This window comes from Nesoenas mayeri (genome assembly GCF_963082525.1).
Source record: "Nesoenas mayeri genome assembly, chromosome: 2".
Lineage (NCBI taxonomy): Eukaryota > Metazoa > Chordata > Aves > Columbiformes > Columbidae > Nesoenas > Nesoenas mayeri.
Genome location: NC_137543.1, coordinates 123,117,586 through 123,142,043, shown reverse-complemented (window position 1 = coordinate 123,142,043; position 24,458 = coordinate 123,117,586). Strand labels below are relative to the sequence as shown.

General features: G+C 39.7%; 1 protein-coding gene across 1 annotated transcript in view; it reads left to right on the top strand.

The window, feature by feature from the left end:
* Window positions 1-24,458, top strand: part of RARB (retinoic acid receptor beta) — a gene marked incomplete at both ends in the record, with an annotated part of 193,169 nt that overhangs the window by 114,919 nt on the left and 53,792 nt on the right. Inside the window, 1 exon segment of the mRNA XM_080338653.1 lies at window positions 11,332-11,477. Within this exon segment, the coding sequence (XP_080194779.1) occupies window positions 11,332-11,477 (146 nt within the window).

The following is a 24,458-nucleotide window of genomic DNA, read 5'->3' as shown; positions in this document are numbered from 1 at the left end:
GGATGTTGCAGTGGAAAAAAAAAACAGAAAACAACCCAACAGTTGAAGGTAGATATTGGATAAGAATACCAGGTGACTAGGAAATACTGTTAACACGTGTTCGCCTACAGAACAGCGTGTGCGTATTTTTTCTCTTCTGAGAATGGTACTGGCAGACGAGACATCCAGGTAAAATTATGAGCATTCTCACTTTGAGGGTTTAATAGGAAAATCCACTGCAGGCCGAGAATAGCAGAACAGAATATTGGAAAACGTGCTCTCCAGTCACGGTACTCATCTTGTCTCCAGTCTCTTGTGGATGTCTCATTTTATTGATCCTCGGTCTCCAGGCAGAGAGCAGAGGTGCGCTCAGAGCCACTGTCGCAGCGTTGCTACCGCTTGGCTCTCGGACGTCGAGCTCCTTCCAAGCTCTCAGCTTCTGCTGCACCTACTGGAAGGGGCAGAGGGATGATTGCTAGGTTAACCACACCAGCAGAAATTAAAATGCGCCTATAAAAAGTTTGAAATATGTATATATAAAATATGTAAACTTAGTGACAAGGACTCTGAATTACAAGGAGAGGAAACCTGGTAGTGTCTTAGTTTTTCATGGTACCTTGCCCACTGTGTTATCATCTTTTGTCTGGCAGGTATCCAATTCAAATATTGAAATTCTGCTCAGGCAAGCATTGTGGCTTGATAAGCTGTGTATTTTTTTTGCTCCCTCAAAAGATATTGGCGATGCTCAGTTCTTAAATACTCTTAAACAAACTTGAATTTCTTACGTTAGCATCAGAAATGTTGAGGTGAGTTTCTCTTAGTAATGCGCTGTCCTGGTCTGGCATGCTGAGGGCAAGAAGGAAAAGAGAGTTCGCCCCTGTTTTAATCTCAGATGTTGCAAATGTACGTGTGCTGCAGGACGTCAGAAATGTTATGTTTTGGTCTGACTGCCCTTCTGGTTGCAGATAAGCTGAAGTGATAAAAGCCATTTTTTCCTGTTATTATGTCATATCTAAATGGAAATACAGTATTGTTTTAATTATACCCCCACAGTTGCGGCAGTGCAGCAATGTGTGTGCAATTAGACTAGTGTAAAGAATAGTCTTAACGCTTACTCGGGAAGTAAGCCATGCAGATGTAAAACATCTATATACAAGTAGGGGTAACCCCAGAGGTTTGCTGCGATAACATTAGGGACATGAGAGATGTGTTCTGGGATATCTGCTCCATTTAAGAAGCTACCTTTGCTTCTCCCAGTCCATGTGCTGCCCTGTCCCCAGCTCCACTGTGGGGTGAAACCTTACTCAATAAAGAGATAACTAAAGAGATAAAGCTTCATGGTTGTCTTTTGTCTTGTAAAAAAGGCGAGTGGCTCGTGACAGGGGCTGTCAAAGAAAATAAGGAGTTAGAAGACCTCCTTTTCTAAGGACATCAAAACTTAGAATTAGCAGAGCAATAAAAGCCTTCAAAAGCGAAAGCTGGAAACAATACATTTTTAATAAAATGGGCAGTTACTCTAATTGCTGAACCCCTACTGTTCAATTTCTTTTAGTGCCCTTATTCATTAAATTCAGCATACTTATTATTTACAGATGTATGCATCTTAACTTGTTTATAGAAACCATGCTTTGCAGAAAGCTGGGGATGGTATAATACTAATTTGTACGTGTTTATTGCTGCCTGTAATATGCAGTTTTAAAAACAATTAAAAATAGCGGTGGAGCTCATCATTGGAGTCAACTCCAAACTGCCCATGAAAAGTGAAATATTAGTACTGCATACCTCCTTAAAGGTTATAGGCCATTTGTAGTGGATTGATAGCATACCCATTAATGAAGAATTTACCTGTTCTTAAAGATTTTAAGCTCAGCAGTCTAGTTTCTAGATATTATTCTAATGTAACCCATTTAAACTTATGTGATGGAGTTCATAATTGCCCTTGTAAATGGGTATAGAAAGGAGGTTATATAAATCAATTAGTGATATCCAGCAGTGTGGCTGTAATACAAATTAATTGGCATGGTAAGTATTTTAACTGCTACTATACTTACTTAAAGTAGTTTTGATCACTGAATTGGCTCTTCTGGAGTCACGCTATTAATTTTAAGATTTAAAAACATCTAAAGATCAAAATGTTAATGGCTCCAAAGTTTGAGAAATAAAATGATATGTTAAATATTACGCAGCAAGTCAGTTTTACTGCCTTTCCAAATAGAGCACAACAGTTTTATTTTGTCCATGTGTTACTGAACAATTGTGTAATAGTGTTACGTGATTAAAGATATTAAAACACTCATTTTCTTGCTGGATTCAAGCCACAGCAAAAAGTCATGATCAATGGTGTCATAAGAAAATGTTGAATATATAGAAAAAGTAAAAGAAAATATTTGGCAGAAATGGTAATACAAATAATTAATACCAACTTGGATAGGAGGTGAGTTTTCAAGAACAAAATCATTCCTTTAGTGTAATACTCTGCATTATTTTGTTTAGATGATTTAAAAGGTTTGAAGATAAAAGTCCTCAAAACAGTATAAAACATTTAATAACTATAAATAGAGACTTTATGACTTAGTAAAGTGTCGTGATGTGTGTAGAGGTTATAGTTACTATTTCATTTCCCTTGCAATTTTTATTTATTATTGAAGATACTGGATGTGAGTTTTTTTCCCATTTATGTTTACAAGTCAAGAGGCTTTCTTGGAATTGATGGGGCGACAATGCTCTAAAACAGATTTAAAAAATAATCAGACGCCTTTTATTTTTAAGCGTTTTGTCCATAATATTGTGCCTTTAGTCTTATTTTTAATCCTGCAGAGAAAACATGCTGAATTTGTGGCACCGCATTTGTATCAATAGGCCACAAAAATAGGCTTCGTTTTCATAAAGGAAGAATAAAGAGTCCAGAGTTCTCATCCTCCCTAAATTTGTGTGGCTTCTTTGCCTATGCCACTTTACCCCAGATGAGGATCTGGCCTTCGGAATCCACTGGAAAAGCAGACAGGGCCCAAATTGTAAGAAAAGTTCATTTTCAAAGGAAAATCTAACTTCATGCAGGTGGTAGCACAGCTGTATATATTTTTTAAAGAAGATCCTGCTTTTCAGTTTTGCAGTAGTGCAGAATTCTCACTTGAGTCTGATGCAATTTTGCATGGTAGTGGCCAGGCAGAAAATCAGCGACCTGAAAAAACTACAGAGCTAGCATCTTTCGGATGTTTTTCTTCAGTTTTCCGTATGATTTATTTTTTTCATTTAACATGTTTTCTTTTTCATTTTGAAGGTAGGCTCCTAATACAAAGTGATGAGCTGCTGCCCTGTAAACTCTGCTGCGCCTTGCAAACCCTCCGGCCATCCTGTCTGTACACTTACTTTCACCCTGACTCCCTCATGGTGTCTGCCTGGCCATTTATTTAGCGAAAGACGCTCCTGTTCTCAGTTACTAGCGCGTCATTAAGTCTCGCTGCCCTGAGAGTAACATAGGTATAACCAGACGCAGTTCTTGTCCCTGATATAAATAATCCTGACAAGCTTTCTGCCTTCCACGTTTGCTCAGGTGTAAACACATCTCTGTGGCTACATGGACATATAAACTGAAATGTAAAACTGCTTTGCTGATATAACTGTATTAAAAAAAAAGCCTGAAAACCAGAATAATTTTATTTGAAAAGGTAAGGTGAAACTCCTGTGTTAGTTATACATACTACTCCTGGGTTTAGTGGAGCTGGTGCTGGAGAGCCAGGCATTGCAAACTGGGGCAAACCTTACTCCTGTTTGAAAATATCCTCCTGAGCAAACCTACAGAGCATGAATGAAGTCTTACAGCCTGCTCATCCTTTTCTGCTAGCTGTAGTAAATATGTGTGTAGAGTTGCCAGAAGTCCTGGCTTTAATGGGAGAAGAACCAGAGGTGGTTGCAGTGGCAGTACCTCTCCCCTCCAAGAATACCTGTGGGGCAGGACAAAATGATGAGACAGCTTCAGAAAAAGGTTTTAGGGTGTTTTCATTCAGAAATACACAGTCATGGCATATTGGTGATTTCCAGATCATGTGTGCTCAATATATAAGACTAACCTGGTAGATTCAGGCTTGCATCTTGGCAGTATATGAGGCTGCTGTTGGCTTGGACAGTATAGTCAAGGATAGGGTTTTTTGTGGTGGTTTTGGGTGTTGCTCATGCCTGTGTGGGACACAGGGCTCACGTGCACAGGTGCTGCTGAGTTGCCTTCAGGAAAGGATTCAGAACTTCTATTGGGGCAGGTCTGTTGTTCTGCTGGGACAATCCTGTGTAACTGAATATATAGTGGGGTAGTATTATAGAAGGTCGATTCCCAGCTGGCCATAGAGGACGTGCCTTTCATAATCTCTCTCGAGTTCCCTGCTAGAAGTAGCAGTAGCTCTCAAGGGCAGAAGACACACTGGCCTGCCTTGCAGTTGGCCTGTGAGCGGGATGCGCACACAGACTTGGGGCAGCTTCGGAGCCCCCACATTAGAGGGGCTGAGCACAGTCTAAATTCAGTTCCCTGCTCTGACATGTATCCCATGTGTAGCTTGGGGCAAGACACGTAAGGCAGTGTTGCTAGGTTGTTGATTGCTGTTGAAAATCACATTTGAGTACTGCTTGCGTTTTTCTAGAAATTTAAGACTGAAGCAAATCAATCTCTTGGTCTGTCAGTCCTTCTGTTTCCCATCCATAAAGTAAGAAGAGTAGCTCTTCCCGTATCTCACATAGGTGTTGCAAAGGTAAAAATATGAATGCTTTTGGAATATCCGCATACTGGAGTGACAGGGACCGTGTTTGTAGATCAGACAGGTAGAAGAGAGCAGGATGTTTTATGCTGCTAAATATGGCAGGACCAGAAGTGTTGCGGGCTGTGCTGTGCGGTTGGGACAGCAGGGAAAGTCACCCAGGCTGCCTGTGATCTGGGCAGGAATGTCACCTGGGAAGATGCGCTGGCAGAGGTGGCCTCTGGAGTGCCTTAGGAAATGGCACTGTAAAGTCAGGTAACTGAATTTTCATGCTTAACAAATGAAATAATTAAGAGGCCAGATCGTGGCGTAATGGAAAAGTATGTTATGAAAGAATCCCCACCTTTCACTGGGCAACCAATAGAGGATATTTGTGGGAATAGTAAATTCTGTGCCACAAATGAAGAATTCAGCTGCTAAGGAACAGAAATTGTATCATGAGACTAGAACAGAAAGCTAACCAGAAGATAGATGCTGTTGTCTTCTGAATTACTGCAAACAAATCTGGGTAGCTCTGCTATGCTGGTAGTAGGATGCTGATCTTTATTTCTTGGCCCTAATCACCTGATATGAATAAAGGTTTCAAAGGGCTATACTGTCACATGGCCAAGATCAGTATCCACTGACACTGCTGACTTATGTTACATGACTCTGCTGGTTGAGATTACAGATTTGCAATTGAAACTTGGCAATTTTGTTGATGAAAGGCACGAAGGAATATAATGCAGCTTACTCTGTCCCAGTTCTAAACTGGGGAAGATGCAGCAGATGAATGTAAGCACTTCCTTTCTGCCTTTCCAGTTGGCAAATACAACTTGGTATACACACAGCAAAGACTTCTTTTTTTTTAGATTAATCCTTTGAAGTTATTCTGTGTTTTAACATGAAATGCTAAAATAGTTACAGTGAAAGTGCTCTGAGGACCTGCTTTGCCAGTAATGGCTCCCCTCAAGGTTATGGAGGCTTTTCAAGGTTCATTCATTCAAATACCCTTAGACTTGGCAGGATCACCATCATTACCATTATTTGCATTGGAGTAGCACTTGAAGGTCCTGCAGCGCCAGTTACTGTACAGCATATTTTGAGACTCTGCCCAAAATAGCATACTGTCTAAATACATGAGATGCAGAAGGGTGGGGGAAGAAAATACTGTCCCGATGGTATGTCTGCCTGCGGTGGAGCAATAGCCAAATTTGTACTTGGAACTTCATTAGGGTAAAGCTATCGGAGCAGTGAGTGTGTTTAACTGCTTCTTGTACTCACTAGATGGAGGGCAGAGTTCAGCAGGACCCTCTTCTCCCAGATGCGAGGGGACAGAAGACAGCTGTCCGCATCGCTCTTTCACTGACAAGAGTCATAACAGCAAAAGCACTTCGGCTTTAGAGGCTTCTGCCAACTCAGCTGCGCCTATCGGGGCTGGCACCTTGTCTGAGATAGCTCTTGGCAGCGGCAGCCTGTGCCCTGGCAGTGGCTCTTAAAATGACCCGGTCTGAGGCACCTTTTAGGTGACCTTCTGCGCAGTTTGTCCCTTAGTAAGATCTTGCAAATTCGGCTTCCGAGCTCCATAACCTCTACTTCTTGCTAGTTTTGTTGTTATTTTAATCATACTGTAGGATTCCTGAGCAACACAGTGAAAATTTGTCCGTAGGATACTTTTAGCTTTTCAAATAACAGAAAGGGATCACTTTAGATTGGGCACCCTCAAGCAGAAATCATGTCATAAAGTGTCACCTTGTGATATCCCTGTTGAAAGTGGAAAGGCCCTTTTCAGATTAAAAGCAACCTTGAAGACTTAGAGACTTTTTTGACTTTCAGCCCAAGTAATACCTTTTTTTTTTAAGACCTAGATAGTCTTGAAGACGTGAACTATGACTTGATGAAAATTAAAGCTGGAAAAATTGTAATCAAGATTTAAAATAGAATAACATACATTTAACGTCAAGACTTTAAGGCAGATGTGTGCACCTAGCAAGATGTAAATAACAAAAAAGCCTCAAATGTGAAAAACTTGTTTTCTTAAGTACCTCTGAAAATCCTGATGATAATATGTCAATCTGGAGTTATTGCAGCAGCCTATGTTTTAGTCCAGGTATGTTGTGTTCACTTGGAATGAACGCATTCCCTCCTGAACCTCGAGGCGTACCTGGCCCTATGAAGAGTTTTTTTGTATGTAGTTCTGATGTTACAGTTTGGTAATTTGTTCTGCGTTTATTAACGTTTGCACATGGTTTCCCCTGAGCCTTTTCCTCTGTCCTCCTGCCCTCAGCCCACTCAGCCTCCACGCCAACAACCCCCAGGGCAAAACACCGATCCAGCACAGCGAGTGCCCATCCATGAAATAGTAGCACAACTTCTTTGCTTTGTGTCGTTTTCTTTGCAAGCGAGAAAATAAGAGTCTTCACACAAGAAACAACTTCGTTTTCGTCTTTCTGTTGTCTGTGATCCCCACCTGTTGTATATATGGTAAAAATATCTGGGACTTATAACCCAGCAACAGTCCACAGCCAGAGTCATGTGTGACCGGGTCAAACACACACTTGCTGGAGGGTCATGGCCAGGTTACTAAGTCAAGGCTGGCAAGTCTCCACCATAATGTTTTCTTTCTCTCTCACTCTTTTTTTTTCCCTTCTCCCCTTGTCTGTCTTCCAAACAACAGTTTAAAAAAAAAAAAACCCTCTTAACAATGCAAACTATTTAAACATGATGAATTCAAAGAAGTTTTTTATTAAAAAAAAAAAAAAGGATGGAGGGGTTGAGTCAATGATATTTTGGATTTAATTTTATAGTATAGTTTTATGTGGCACATGAAAGAGAGAAATTTGTATTGAAACAATTGAGACCCACTTTCCCAGTTCCTGGCTCTTTCCTGGAAGATGATTAAAAGCAGACTTTTTTTTCCAGACGAGACATAAAAATTAAATGATCTACAGTATATAGTTATTTTTTCAAATGTTTGGAGGCTTATAAATAACTTCTACAATCAAATGCACACATACAAGCAGCAGAGAATCTGGTTCTAATTACTTGTACTTTAGTTGAACTTTGGCGTTTCCTTTGACTTTCTGCCTAATGTATGTGAGCTGTGTGCCTTGCACTCCTGCAGTGAATTCACAAAAAAAAGAAAAAAAGAGGCAAAAAATCCAGACTCTTGCTGGTGCCAACAAAAATGAGGGTTAACAGAATGTTTTGACCAAATGCAACACTTTGCTATTCACCCTAATTAGCTGAAATTGCTGCTTCCCACCAGGGACCCTGAGCTCAGAATTCAAAACTCCCTTGAGGCTATCCAGGAAATGCCATTTGCTTTACAACTTCTTATTCTTTTAAGACTCAACTGTCCAAAGTGTGCATTAACATACAAGCTTAATAATCTAAGTTTCTAGCGAAACGCAAGGCATTTCATAATGCCTGCCTGCTTCTAGTTGGTCACAAAGTAAAATACCTCCTCCATCTGTCAACATGGTTTAGCTGGCAGTAAATTAGCTCTCACAAAGCACACTGTGCTTTTAAAGATCTTATCTGCTGCTTTATCTAACCTTTAGAAATATTTCAGACATCTCAGGAATTGTGAAGTGACCGATTGTTCGAGAGTCCCTGTGTGCTTAAGTGACATTCAGGTGTTGGGTGACAGTGCTGAGGCTCTGTTTTCTCAGGTGAATTGGGACCCTGAAGTGTCACATCCCTCAGGACAAGACAGCAGGACAAGGAAAGAAGTAGCTTTTTGTTGTTGTTTTGTTTTGTTTTTAATTGTTTTATATATTTGAATTCTTCCTAAAATCATAAGACTGCTTTAAAAATGGCTGTTCTGGAAATGTCAGCTTGTCCACCCCTCATTCTTTCTTTTTTCCACCTCGCGTGTGCAGACATGCATAGAAGAAAGTGGGTTCTGCTGTTTTGCGTCTGCTGGCCATGGACACAATACAGAAATAACGCTTTATACCTGCTGAGCATGAATTGCTACAGATGCCTGCACTGGATTTCTGCACTTCCATGCTGGCAGTACATACGTTTTCAAATAAAGAGTAAAAAAGGTTAAATCCAAAGAAGAATAGTAAGTCAGAAGCCCAAGTAAGAGTCAAGCATGTGTAACTGGAGTTCAAGTTTTCTCCAGAAAGTTCTACATCTTTCCTGTGATAAAAAGTGAATGTTCCCAAACTGGGTTTCCTTAAAAAAATAAAATAAAAAAGAAAATCAGACTCTCTAGATGGTTGTTCAGTTAATGCAAGTATTATATTGACTAGAAATTAGCCCTTTTATTGCCATATAAATATATATATACATATATATATATATATATATATATATATAGGGTGTTTTAGGGGAGGGTATTCTGGTTTACCTGGGTTCTTTCCTTCTCGCATACCTTTTCAAATCATCCAGAAAAATATTCTCTAGCAGCACCTTCAGCTCTTCAGTTGCTGACTGTGTTGTGTATTTATGAACTGAGCTGGTTGCTTCATCTCTTCTGGGTATCGCAAGTTCCTGATGCTTGGCCGGTGCCTGACAGAGCTCTGTTGTACATATGGTTTGTGGTTTGAACACTGCTATTGGATGCTGGGGCTTGTTTAGGATGAAATCATCAAAAAAGCAGAAGTATATCGGTATTATTCCTCAAAGCCTCCTTTCCCCAAACTGAAATCACAGGAGGATTGCAGGAGTGCAGTTGGTTTATTGAATGACACAACCTTGTTTTCCCATGAGAAGCCTAAAAACTGCCTTTCAGATGGACTGTGAGAGAGTTGAATGAGCTAATACGAAACACATTGTCTGCTGGCATTAGCGTTTTAAAGCTAAATTTTATCATTCCACAGGCTGATTGGAAGCCACCATAATTCATGTACCAGCATAAAATAAGGCACAGAATTTTTGAGGCCTCTCAAGGGCATTTGATGAATCTAACTTTAATTTAAAAGTACTAATAGATTATTGATTCAAGCAGGATGGCTGTGCGGAGATCAATAACAGAGCATTGCCTGTCTCTCTTAAATACCAAAAATTACTGTTTAAAAGAAATGATCGTTCTCATCTCTGTTTTCATTAAGAAAAAACTTCTTTAAAGTTTGCTTGGTAGAGTAGGAACCCTTAGATATTTGGTTTACCAAGGTTCAGTGTATTTAATGCTGAAAGAGAGAAGTAGATTTCTGGACGCTGTCTTAATATTGCAGCTTATGGAGTCACATGTTATTTTAATTTTCTCTTTTTCAACAGCCTCGTTATTTTTAGATATATAAATAAGTTGTTCCCATTTGAAAGATATTTCTTTGCTTAGAATCAGAGCCTTTAACACTTCACTCTAGCATTTATTTTCTTTCTCAATAATGCCCGTCCTTGAAGTTGATAGTACCTTTACCCAAGTAAAAATGGTAGAGAGGAGGCCTTCTCTCAAGTAATCAGGAGTTGTATCGTGCTCCTCAGTGCCCTCTGTGAATTGTGCAGAACACGAATTGACAATGAATCATGAGTTTAATACAAATATATCATCTTTGTAATCTGAAAAATATCATGTACAGTAAATCTTGTCTCCGATTTTCCATTGAGTAATATTCTTTAGGGCCTGCTGTTAGTACTCTTGAGATTTAGCTCTGCTGATAGTGCCTAATATTTCTGGATAGATCTGAGTTCACAGATCCTGTCATTTCTGTGTATCTCTTGAAAAGTTAGAGGGATTTATCTGAGAAGCAGCAGAACAGCTAGGTGAAACATGAAAATGTATTGCACATCTACAATAAATGTGAGGAATGATGACAGCATATCACAGAAAACTAATGCAGATGTTTTGGAAAGATGTAGTTCATATGTCTTATCTTGCGTCGTACAGCTTTCATGTCCTTTCCCTGAAAGGGATAACTGGCTTTTCAGCAGGTTCTAAACAAATGACCATCTAGAAATATTAAGGCAATAAAGGGATGTTGGGGTCGTAATGTGTAAGTAGCTTTTTCTCAGAGAGGTTTTCTGGTGTTACAAATCTGAAGGTAGGTGAGGAAGTGCTGCTGGGTTGTGCTAGTTTTACAGATTGAAAAAAAAAAAAAAGACTTGTTCTGGTAATTTTCTCTTCAGGTCTTATACTTAGTTGTTTGTCTCTTTACATATGTCCTGATGCATGGTTCTATCCTGCTGTGGCAGAATTGCACATTGCAAGTGTTACTTTCTGTAGATAAAGGCAAGAGATGTAAGAGCTCTCTCAGAATTAGGTACTGATTGGAAGGGTACATGCCACAAACAATTTCCCTTTGAAGGTTGATATCCAGTGTCCATACGTGGATCCCATGCAATTCCATAGGCTAAAACCAGAACATTAGGCCCAAGGTTGTCCATCTTGGGAGACTGGTAAGAGATTCAAGCAATATATATCTGACGTGAACTGAAGCTTTTGTGGTGTTGAGAAGCTGGATCACGAAAAATTATCAGTTTTTGAGGCTATAGCATGTAGTCCTGTCACTACTTGTCTTACTTTAGTTCCCCTTAAATGTTGCTAGCAAAGACAAATGTATGTTTATTATACAAGAAAGATATGGGGCAGTTTCATAGTTAAAATACAGTAAATAATTAGCAATTTAAAATTAATTAATGAATCATTCAACTAATTAATTATTTTCTTTTCTAGCAGTTGAAACTCAGAGCACCAGTTCTGAGGAGCTTGTTCCGAGCCCTCCTTCACCACTTCCACCCCCTCGTGTTTACAAGCCCTGTTTTGTCTGTCAAGACAAGTCATCTGGATATCACTATGGCGTCAGTGCTTGTGAAGGATGTAAGGTGAGTGCCATCATCTCCCTTTCCTTTTATAGGACCACATTTCATTTTATAGAGGGGCAAAGCAATAAAATGTTGTGTGATTTGATTGTCTCCAGAGATTCCTTTACCTTTCTTCTGTGAATTAATTCTGATTCATGAGTAAATCTAAGTAAATGACCGCCATGCCTGGAATTATTTCCCTTCATAACTTCTGCCAAAGTATGTCTTTAAGGGACTTCCGTAAGTATTGACTAACATGAGAAAGTGATTGTAGATGCGGAGGTAATAAAAGAATAAAGTGAAAACATAGTAAGGCTCTTCAATGTCCATCTATAGGTCAGGTATACCTTGAGAACTCACATGGCCATTGTCTGCTCTCAGCCTGGCTTTTCCTGTGTGCTGCAACCTCTGTGTATCCAGGGAAAAGGATCTGATCATCTGGAAATTTTTGGCATAGTCTCTATCTATCTAACAAATCTCAAATCAAATTGGGAATTTAAGGATCAGCAGATTGGTATTCACAGAATTTAATCTGGCAGACCACAGTACTGGCATGTCTGCTACTTTCCAGTGCTGTGGTTTTCAGAGCATGAATCGGATGCAGTAGGAAGATACACCGTGCTAAAGCAAAGAATGTCTAAAGACAAGATACACATCAGAGAAATAATGTCTGCTAAACCATGAGTATATGGCAATAGTTAGAGATGTACATACAGTGGATGTTATGTGTGCAAGGAAGAAGGTAGTGTGAAAAATGCTAAAGAAAAAGATATCATAGGACAGATGCTGTCATTGTTAAATTTCTTAGTTATGGTACCCTAGTGCAATATTCTTCATTAACAATTAAAGGAAAGACCTATGATTTTTATCCTTCAAATTAAAATATTGTGTAGTGCTTAGTACAATGAAGATACTAATGTATGCCGAAAATGTGACGGTACTATATCCGTATAAATAAATTTATTAGCATAAATTAATAAAAGGCATTTTGTGAAATTTTATAATACTTTTTCAGATATAGTTAGCTATTTTTACTTTATCCTGTGAACCTACAACTTCTTCCATGCTACTGGCCTTTTGTAGTGACATATCATAATCCTGGGTTTGTGTCATTACGCAGAAAACTAGATGATTTGAGTCTGATTTCCCCCCTATTTTGTAAATGTAGATACTGAAGAAGTGAAAGTAACTATTTAGGCTCGCCTCAATTTTAGAATCACTTTCTGGTATTGAGGTTTTTCTTGGAGATCATGTCTGTATTTTTTTCTTTTCGATGCCACAAAACTATCAAAAGTTAAGTGTCTGTTAGGAAGAACTATGGTAAGAATATGCTGTAGCTGATTTCATTAAACAGGAAACCTCATCATACTCAGATGCTAGCACACAAATGTTGGTGTCATTTACTCACCCACAGAGCCCACTGAGCCCAGATGTAATTGCAGACTGTGGCAGAAAGGTCACATGTGCCTAAGACTTCATTATTTTTGAAAAATATGCAAAAATACTCTGTAAGGCTTTTATTGATATACTGCAAAGCATTTTCATAAATAATAAAAGCAACACCACGCTTGTCAAAATACATGAAGATATCCCTCTTGTAATGTGTTAGTTGTTATTCAGTGACAACAGAAAAATCATGTTCACTTATTTGCTAATTTGCAAGATGGGTAATTCAGTATTTGGTAATAGCTGCTGTTAAAAGAAAAAAAATAGATTAGTTACATACAAGAACTGTCAGTCTAGGAGAAATAACAAGATTTCAAATCAGTCACTTGGCTGCATGAGACTGCTAATATTTGGGTTAGTTGATGCTAGCTCTTCAACAGGTTAGACTAGGATTTTGCAAATCTCTTCCACTCATTGAATCAACTTCCTTAGTAAGTGCCAGGAACTGGCAAAGAACAGAGACCACTTAGTCAACCAGTGGTCCATTTGGCAGACAGTCATTTACTGCATTTGCTGTTGAAAGTTTTCTGAGCTTTCAGGTCAACAGAAATGATGTGCTGTGTGACAGCCGGCAGCAGTACGTGATGGCAACACCAGAGACAGCCTCAGAAACCACTGCATTGCCAGCTTCTACTATTTTCTCAGAAGAATATTACCCTTTTCTCTTGAGCCCCTTTGGACTGTTTGGTTTCTTTTTCTTTTCCTTGATCTTTGCTCTACACTTGCTTTCACACATTAATTCCTTGGTCCTGTATCATAAGAAGGCTGCCACCTTGTACTTCCTATTTACAGCCATCCAGGCTTCTGTCCGTACTCAAGTCTACCATCACTCTTGGTTCCCAGTATCAGTTCTTCATGCTCCTCTTTCTCTCCTGCCTTCTTCATACAAAAATTTAGCCAGTTGCTTTGCGAATTTAAATAAGCACTGAGCATTGAGCACTGCTGCTAGGGAAGCTTTGTCTCCTGTGGATCTCTGCCTTCCAATTGTTTAACCCACGTTTATTAGCAAGCCTGTGTTTCATTGAAGGCTTCTACTCAGTATGGAGCTGGAGTTTCATGCTGATTCTCGGGTGAATCTGGAAGCAATAATAAGGGAGAATTCATGTTACAGCCTTTCGTCTAGTTAGGAAACACAGATTTATTTCTCCTATACCTCAACATACATCTCCACGCAATTTCAAATAACTTTATGCTCTTCAACATTTGCAGTTTCAGTAAAGCTGACCAGCATATTCAAAAGCCTTTGGAATGGTGGGCAACCTCGCTTACAGACAGCTGGGTTATACAAAGCTCATTCCATAGAAGCAAGACTAAAATATCAGCCAAATAAAGTATTAATAATCTTTTCCCCCCCCCTCACCTTGTTGCCATTTTCTCTTTCTTCACTCCTAGTTCCACCATTTCTTTCTTCACCTGATTTGCCATCTCTGTTCTGGGATGCTAAACCTTAAAGTTACTCTTTTTTTCTGACTGCGTTGCACCTCCCTCTGCTCTGAGGTCCTTTTCTCAAGTCTTTTCCTTTTTCCTTTCTGACTGGTTTACCTTTCCTTTCAAACTCCTGGCAGTCTTATTTCTCAAGGGAAACTCAAATGGAAAACTCTGCTCATCTATTTATCTAATTAGGGTCCAATCCCTTTTGTTTTTCTATGCTGGCTCTCCCATGGTTTTCTTCTAGTTTTCTCTTTGTTTCCTTCTCCTTTGTCTTTCTGCTTTGAGCTCCAGTGAAGCTGCCGTCACAGTGATCATTAGCAGTCTCCACCTAGTGCAAAGGGACAGCTTTCTGTCCTTAAGGTTTCGGGCTGATGACTGCCTTTGATTCAGCAGGCTTTCTTTTTCTTGCCTTTCAGGCCTCTTTAGATTCTCCTCCTACTTTGTTTACTGTTTATTAAATTTCTCCAAAAATGGCTCTTTATCCACTTCTTAATGCTGTACCTTGAGGTTCAGTTCTTTGGTTTTCTGTCTAAAAAGCATCACCTACTGCACTCTTTAATTGAGAGACCAATGGGGAAGGCCATGGCCATATTCTGCTCATAAAGGGTATATTTTTAAAGGGGACTCTGCCAGCCAGGAGCCCTTGGAGAGCTGTGGATGGTTATTATGACTTTCTGATGCTCAGTTTGGGGAACACCTCACTGGAAATTTTATCTTCCCTAATCAATCCATGGATCATTTCCAAGTTACCCCATCTCTGACTTCTCTGCTGTCTTTCCCTGGTGTGTCCTCTTGCTCACCTCACTGCTACCTTGGACATAGAGTGCATGGAGACAGAACTTACCATCCTCTCTCTGTGTGGCATCACCAGCTCTTATCTCATAGCATGCTGTTTTTTCGGACATCATTCCATCATTTTTGATCTGTAGCATTGTAATTCACACACATTTTTTTCTTTTTTTCCTCTGCCTTCATTGTCAAATCACTGCTGTGGTCGTCTTTTGTGGTGATTCAATTTGCCCCTTCTTCTGTCCTTCCTTTGCTTTTTCCCCACTCTCTCTCATACTTGGACCTTATTCTTTCAGGTACCTGGGGACAACCTCCTAACCTCCTTGGCCAAACATTTTCTTGGTATTCTAATCACCCTTTTCTAAAGTGATCCTTCTGTCTTATTCATCACCAGAATCTTCAGTACTGTGCCTCACTAGAAAGAATGTTCTGTGGCTTGTTTTGATACTAGTGTATTTTTTAAGGTTTTTAGAGGCTGGAGTATTTCATAATATGCACATTTGAAGCATAAAAGAAGGTTAGGAGCTATTTAAATTTTTTTTAAGCTGTCTTGTTTTCTAATTTTATAATGTTCATGCTGAAAATTTGATTTGTGATTGTAGTTTTAGAATACCTGGATTCTGACCCTCCAAATCTGAAATCTGGAAGTGTTCAGAAGACTGATATCACAACCTTTTTCTCAGTTAGCAGTCAGGATTTTTTTGTGTTTTAAGCTGGTGTAAAAAAAAAAAAAAATCATGGCTTTATTTCTGGGTGTTAATGCTGCAAAAGGCTGATGTGCCTCATAGCCTATCAGTGGCTTTATGTTTGTATTAGAAACTCAAAACCAAACTGATCTTCACAGCGCATTTGGATTTTTAAGAAAAATTCCAGAGAGAGTCCATCTTTTTATGTGTAAAACACAATATACTATTTTGTAAACTGTGTGGCATTTCAGAGGCCGATTTTGAATCTACTTGTGCGTTTCATGACCTCAGTTAAAGACTTCTGTGTTGGTTGGTTGGTTGGTTGGTTCGTTGTGTTTGTTTGTTTGTTTGTTTTTTGTTTTTTTTTTTTCTTTCCCTGGTCTCTGGGTGTTGCTAGATAGCACGCAAACCAATTCCATACAAAATGGGCAACTTGCATTTATCCAGCTGGTACAAGTGGTTATAGGGCTGGCCGACACCAAAAGCTCAGTTCTTTGGTCCTGACCTGACTCCTCGTCATTGTAGTTGGGTTTGCAAAAAGGGAGACTGAGAGTAGCGGGCTGGATCCCCCGCACAATGCCGTCATTGTGTGGGCGAGGAGGAGAAGCTGGTGTTCTGGCAGCTTCAGCTGTCTCTGAAAGCCTTGTCCCTTGTTCTGGGCACGTAAAAGATGGCATTCCTCTGCTGGCAGCCCTGCCTGCATTCCTGGCTTGAATTCGGTGGGCAGCAAAGATGCCTCAGGCAGTTTTAGGAGAGAAGACAGCACAGTCTGTAAGAGGGTAGGTTTATGGTCCAGCAGTTTTGTCTGAATGATCAAGGTGCCACTCTGCCTGCTGCTGATGCTAACAGACAAAAATGTACATAAGTCTACTTCAATACCAAGTAGTTCCAGGTCAGCTTTTATCATAAAAGAAGAATAGCTTTCTTTCCATCAGAGTTTTCATATAGAACCACATCTAATGTGGGATCATCACATTAAAAGGGTAGTCACATTTAATGTATTTTCAAAGGTCTTCAGCTATGAAAATATGTCTATTTGACACCTTCCTGACTCAAATATATATGGGGTTTTTTATTGCAAAGACTTTAAGTAGTATGGAACATAGGCATTGATATAAACCTTGAAATTTAGTTCTATAATTCTGTAGGACTGACTCCTACCAAAATAAAAAAAAATAAAATAAAAAAATAGGAAAGAAAAAGTAAAAAAAAAAAAAAAGAGAGAAAATGAAAGAGTTTTTGCTTTGTCCAGATTTGCTGATCCGCATGTATGTTTATCTTGCGAGAAAAGCTGACATTTTGCTACAGCTTTGTGTTACTTGCTTACAGATGCAGTGGGAGGACGTTCTACTACTCAACTTGTGGCCCAAAATTAGCTGCTTAACTTTAAAGACTGGGCTGTCTCTGCAGTTAGTGGAGAGAGGAACTCCTTCGATGGCTGATTCCAAGCAGTTAAACTAGATCCACTCTGGGTCACCCTCCAGAGCAGCCTGTCCCCACGAGCCATTGGATTAGGTGCCCAGAGCATGGATATGTTAATAATATTCTGCATGATGTCCCCCAGGGTGATGTCCTTCTGGACACTGGGAGGGTTGGGGTTCCCCTGCTGCAGGTTATGAATCCATGATTGGCATTAGTCATTTAGAAAATGCTACTAACAGAGAGTGGAACTGTTTGATGACAAGGACATTATGCTTTGGTCTGCAAGAAATTTTGATGAGTGGCCTAAAATATTTTGGAGGTTGTCATAGCAAAGCTTCCTTTGTGGAACAGTTTCCTTTGGGACAGATGCCTTTTTCTTTTAATAGTGCCTCTTATATCACATAAGGGCAGATTTGCATTTTCTTAGGCTGTTCTGGGATTGTGGAGGGATCTTAAGCAGCAGTTCTTTTTGATAATACCACTCTTGCACATGCTAGCTTCTAGCTATAATCTAATTATATTTAAGCCTATATTTATGCCTCTTTACTGGGAATTAAGGATCTAGACATAAAATTTTCTCCGTTACCTAACACTAAAAATTAAAAGTGAACTTCATAAAACCAGCTAAATTACATTCTGTATATTGGGTTGGCTTTGTTTTCCTGGCATGTTTTAATCACCTACAACTGCAACAAAAAGAAATGTAAAGTGGAAAGTCTGTGCACACTGTGATTTGTATCATGGAAAGAGGTGATATTGTTTGCAGCAATGCAATTGTAAAAGCTTCTATTGGTTCAAAGAAAAATATAGATCAGCTTGAATGATCAAGCTGTATTCATCTCCATTTAAGCTGTATTAGTAAGTGAGTGTGCCAGCAGCGGAGATGCATGCTGTCGTTCATATACAGCTATGAAAAATTCCTCAAATCATAGAAAATTGCTCCTAGTTTCAGCTAAATCAACAATCATTTTTTAGAAGATGAAAAATGTATTTCGAGATACATTTCTGTGTACTGTTAATGTCATCCGATCTTAAACTGTAAGCACTTTGCAGTGTAGCAACATTCAAAGCCATTTCTTTGCAGAAAGCAGTGCCATATGCAGAAAGACACTGAATGAGTTGCAACTGATTTAAATGTAGTACTGAAAATCTGGAATTTTTATATGTTTTGTACTATCAGAGGAGAACTGATTGTTTTAATGCTGTCTTTGAAAGTTTAGTTTTTAGAATAACCAAACCAGGAAATCCAAGCATCCCATTAAAAGCTGATAGCTGTTTCAGTAAGTTCTTAATTAATTTTTCTCTTTGGAAGATGAAACTTTTGGCATATACGGAATTTATTTCAAATTTTTGAAGGATGGGGAAGCATATATTTCTTGAAAGCCCACTGAGAGCAAGTAAATATAAAATAGATGGGATCAGAAAAAAAAATTGTCTTACCACGTATTTTAAAATCTCTTTCTGGGTCATGTGAATGATATGAATGAAGAAAAAAAAAATTGCCATCCATGACAGATAACAAAAGTGAAAATTGTGTTGCGTGTTTGAATGCTGTATTAGATTTTCAGTGCATTGGGTCCAAGTTGTGGATTATACCTTTGCTGCTGCCCTGCGCTGAGCTTCTGGAGCAGAGACAGACAAAAAGCAGCAGCATCTGTAGGGAGGTATAGCACATACATCCACAGCTAATCTGCCTCTTATCCTGCCTGTTGCCCTCATAGACCAGGGGTTCATATTAAGCTGTGAGAATAATTGGTTTTACTAATGACTTTAATTTTTTTTCTGGCAGTGATGCTGGTGCTATAGAAGTGCAGAGATTATCCCAAATTACTTGCTAACCATGCTAAGCATGCTGCTCCAGTTATTTGTAAGCACAGGGGCTAATGTCCTGTGGAAACGGGAACTGGAAACTACTCTCTTATTTTGCGTAAACTGTCACATAACAACATGTAATTGTTTGGCTTAAATCTCACACTCCCTTCTCATACAAAATTTCTGATACCATCAGTGAAGGATTTCTCAAAAAAGAACAGCAGCATCAAAAACTGTGGCACATTGGTGACCAGTCACGTTTTGGCACATCGCTTTGCCGTGCTGTGTGCCCGGAAGGTTTCTGGCTGTACCAGCTACTGCTCCTCCTGCATGTTGCCATCTCTTGTGAATGGTTTGCTTGCAGCCGTCCTGTTTCAGAGGCCAAAGGAGTTAACTGAGGTAGATATGGGCTTTCTCATCATACGCCAGCTGGTCACCAGGCCCATTACTGTTCATGAGGGCATTTCTTCATACAGAGGTAGCCTTTGTGCCTGCTGACCTCGCATAACTTTTCAGGGTATCTTGCCAATAACCAGTCCATAACAGCCACAGTTTTTCTTTATTATTATTATTATTATTATTAATGAACTAAAATTGTGGAGTCTTACTCTTCTGGTTATGTTTATACCTTTCTATACCTGAGAATACACACTGTAAACAAAGAAACTTCAAATTTACATATGTACATATGTGTTACTATTGGAGTTGAATGATGGTTTCTCACACCAAAGTAGGTACCGAAGGGTCCTTATAAATGTGTTTCTCACATTTCTGTCCAACTCTCACCTGCTCATATGGTGTTGTAGCTTATTAGCAGATGGCTGAGAGAGCTAAGGTCCACACCAGATCAGTAACATGCACGTGCTTTGCTACAGCTTCAACAGAAATAAGTAAATTATATGTATGTGTTAAAGTGCTGTCTGTACAAATCACCTCATGACGTACCCACCAGAGATGCCAGAAGCAGATGGGCTGTGATTCAGGCTGGTACGCTGTCCTCCTGAGAAGTCTCCTGGTTTGCATGCAGTGGATGTGGAGCGTGTTTTTATTTTCTTCTAAGTAGGTTCTGATGGCTTTCATCTTCTTCAATTTTCTTCACTAGAGAGGAGGAAAAATCTTTTATTTTCTCATCTTGTCAATCTATTTCATAGCTCTCCATTAGTTTAAGGACCGTATGTGGCCTTTAATTATACATGTGGAGTACAGGCTGTCCTGTGTGCACCCAGAAAGTTGTTATAGTATAGGGAAAGTTGCAGCTTTCTTCTGTGTTTAATGCAACATTTTATAATGAGCTCTTTAAAAATATTGTTTGCAGAGGTAGTTCAGCAGATAAGGAAATATGGAGATCTAAGCAAACATCTCAGAAATAAAATACTCTGAGGTTTTCTATTAACAGTAGTAGCCTACTTTTTTAATACTATGACATATTTATTTATGCTTACTGAACAGCAATTATAGACATGTAAAATTACAATGAGCTGACTTTCATTTTCCAACTCTGGAACTTTTTAAAAAGAAACTACTTAATGAGACCTTGATACAGAAGGATATACAAGCAAACGATCTGTTGAATTTAGATTTAGGATAGCTTGCTGGAACCCACAAGAAAGTGCACTGGAAGAAAGGGGGAAGAGTAGAATAGTTTCCTGGGTGTGGTTCTGGCTACGAGTTGACTTTGGTGCTGGTCAGCTGGTTGGGGTCGCTGTTCTACTTCAGGCAACTTTTTAAATTGTAGTTTGTGATTTTCTTTATAAACACTTAAAGATTCTCTGATTGGCACATCTTAGAGAAGTGAATCCAAAATTAAAAGGGTTTCATAAGTGTACAAAATGGTATTATCCATTATCTAATTGTGTTCACTTGCATGTTAATTGAATATTCAGATGCTCTTTGTTTGCTGCTTATTTTGAATTTATTTTGAAAGATACACTTATTTCTGTTTTCTGGTTATTGTAAACCACCACCCAGTTAGTAAGTGATCAGCTTCCCAATTTGCAGAAATACTTTTATTGGCCTTGGAAAGTGACCTTCCATTGCTCTCTGTGCTTACTGACTGACCTGCTAACGGTAACAGAGGTTCTTTCTAATCCTGAGTCAAGTATTCCTTTGAGGAAATTTCCTAAAGAAGTGTTTTCTTTAGCTTCTTCTGGAAGTGGAGTGCAATGGAATTTACAGCATGGATTCCAGAGCTGCTCTTCATGAAATTTCAGTCTTGAAAGTCAGGAAAGACAACTGGATGTAATTTTCAAAGATTCAGTATTTCCAGTATAGTCAGCTTTACAGATTCTTTGTTGTGTTTGTTTATTGTCTACATTATTCTTTTTCTTCTCCCTGTAAAACTCTTGCATTTTTGAGTAGCCATTCCAAAACTCAGAAACTGCCAAAGTTAAGATTATCCCTGTGTGCCTATCTTTCCCTCTTTGTATGTAGATTTTGCTGTAGTCTTTAAGTGTAGATACATTGTTTCTTGAGTTCCATGTAAAGGAGATACTTGTTTTGTGTCCTCCTTCCTATTTGGTATTATTCTGATTATTTCAGAGGAACTTCTCATGTACAGGAGACACTTCTAGGTGTGACATCTGTGCAGCTCAGTGCTCTGCTTATAAAAACTCCTTGTAGTGTTGAAGAAGCATGCATCCAATTCTGTATTTGGTAGTTTTGGTATGTTGATATAGGAACTGTTTAACTGGTATACTGCTGCAGATGGTTTGTCAAATATTCAGAGTCCCTGCTCATAAATTGTTCTTCCCTTTGATAATATGCAGGACTCCCCATAATTTCCACAGCTCAATTCAGGAGGCAGCTGAGAAGTAGAAAGTCATTTTTATGTATGATTTGGATTTCACATAGCCGTGCTTAAAATTTCTCATTTATTATATTTTGGTGGGGAAAGTTACTGTGCAATAAAAACTGTATCATTATACCTACATTTAAAGGGGAAAAGGTAACTTGTTTCTGGATCCCCTGTCTAAAATAACGGATACATAAATTACAAGGTGAGACAGCAGTCCCAAGTAGTGCCAAAGGTTGTAGATTTGGTTGGCTATGAACGCGGTCAGCAATTCCACTCCAGGTATAGCAAATTTCAGCGACTGCTGGGGACCCTTCCAGCGCCAGAGGGGAGAACAGGCAGCCCCCAGCCACAGCACACAAGCAGGCTCTGATCAAATGCTTACAGAGCAAGTTTGTTCCCCTTTCAGAGTCTCTTTAAAAGTGACAATTTAATGGGATCCATTACTGTCAGCTGTGGCCGGTTCTCTCTGCCTCCTCCCAGGCGAAGGCAGAGATTTATAGCCGTGGTGCAGCCACTCCAATGGGCTACTGTGCGTTCCTCCTGCTGCTGTCCTGGCTGGCTGCTCTCCAGATGGATCTTCCCAACAGGGGAGATGTTGTCCCCATCTCCAGGGTGCTTGGCTTCCTTTGGAGCCCTGTGCACCTATAACAAATAAATATGTAGATTATTAGGTCCTTGCTTCAGAGTGCACTGTGGTCCTCATGTGGTTTCTGCTGGTCCAAAAGAGTAGCAGCACTCCAGATTTAGGCAGAGCGTTTCAGAGAAAGCTCTGCGGTCCATCATTTTTTAAATGGATGCATACTACCACATTTTTACCTTTTATAACCTTTTGATTGGGGATCAAGGAATTGCTCAGATGCCACTGCAAACCATCTTAACCAGTCTACATTTATCCATAGTGTTGCACAGCGATAGCTACATCTACAGAAACAAAAGTGAAAATTATTTATTTTTTTGAAAGTAAAGAAGAAATTAGGTGAACAGAGAGATGCAATCACAGCATCGAGGAGCCAAGTGGATGAGCTAGCTAAAAAGACCTTTTATCTTATCCCAAGTCCATGTGATTTTCGTAAACTGAATGATCATCTTGTGATTATACGAGCTCTGTTCTTGAATCTGGCCATTGATAAAAGTCTGGCAGGGGAGGGAGACAACAGGAAAACATCTTGCTAAGATTTTCCTGTGTCTGAGTAATCAGCCCCAGTTCATTCACTCATGTCTTAAAGGTCATGTTTTCTCATCATCAAAGTTGCCCAGTCTCAGACTCTCCCTTGCCCCCCTGCGGCTTGGCCGAGTGAACAGTGATGCCCAACACCGAGCAAGGTGGAGGCAGCACTGCATTTGTCCTGTAAGCTACACTGCTTTTTCAGCATCTCACCATGATTTCTGTCCGTCCTTGTACTGAGTGAGGTACATATCTCTGATTAGTGTTACCTTAAGAGTCCTTATTGCTTGGAGGAACTGGTCAGTTGAGTCCTCAGGATCTGTGCAGTTGCTCATCCCTTGCACTGGCACAGACTGCATTTCATCCACCTTCCTCAGTCAGTTTTTCCATGTGGTTGAGACCATTTTGACTGTGTGTACTTGGACTGTGTATGGGAACTGGGCAGAGCGGTATGGCCACCATCTCACTCTTGAAAATGGTGGTTTGACAGCCTGGTCCACCTCCAAGTCGTCCCTCTGCTGTCACCTTTGGTAATGAGTTTCAGCTGCAGTGCGGAAAGGTGATTTTCCTCAACTACTGCCAGTACTGGAGAGCCAGACTTGCACATTTCTGGGTGTTTACTTGAACTCTGTTTTCTAGTCTCCAGGCATCTGAGTTTCACTAAACTCTTTGTTTTACAAGGTTTTAGTGAGTAGTTCTGTATTAGCAGAGTTTCTTTGTTGCTGAGTGCAGGGGAATGAAAATGCAGCAGAAAGTAGTAAGTACAAGGTATTACTTGCTAGATTAGAGAGCTTCAATACAATGTATTTGTTTAGAAATCAATTTTCAAAACTAGGAGAAAAAAAAAAGTGGAAAGATAATGTACCTGTGTTGATGAGCCATTCAGATGGATGCCTGAAAAATGTACCAGGAAGCATAATACTCAAGAACATCTGGTTTATTTTGGCATGTTTGCATTCGTGTTATTTCTTCTGAATACTTTTGGTTTGCTTTTTGCATTGTTTTCCTACGTCACTTCATCCCTCCTTGGAAACTTCTTCTCTGCAGCACATCAGGCACATTTAGAATCATAGAATCATTTTGGATGGAAAAGACCCTCAGGATCATCGAGTCCAACCATAACCTAACTCTAGCACTAAACCATGTCCCTGTGAACCTCATCCATAGGCCTTTTAAACACCACCAGGGATGGTGACTCCACCACTTCCCTGGGCAGCCTGTTCCAATGCCTGACAACACTTTCCGTGAAGAAATTTTTTCCTAATATCCAAACTAAACCTCCCCTGATGCGACTTGAGGCCATTTCCTCTTGTCCTATCACTTGCTACCTGGGAGAAGAGACCAACACCCTCCATGCTACAACCTCCTTCCTCTCAGGTAGTTGTAGAGAGCAATAAGGTCTCCCCTCAGCCTCCTCCAGGCTGAACAGCCCCAGCTCCCTCAGCCGCTCCTCATCA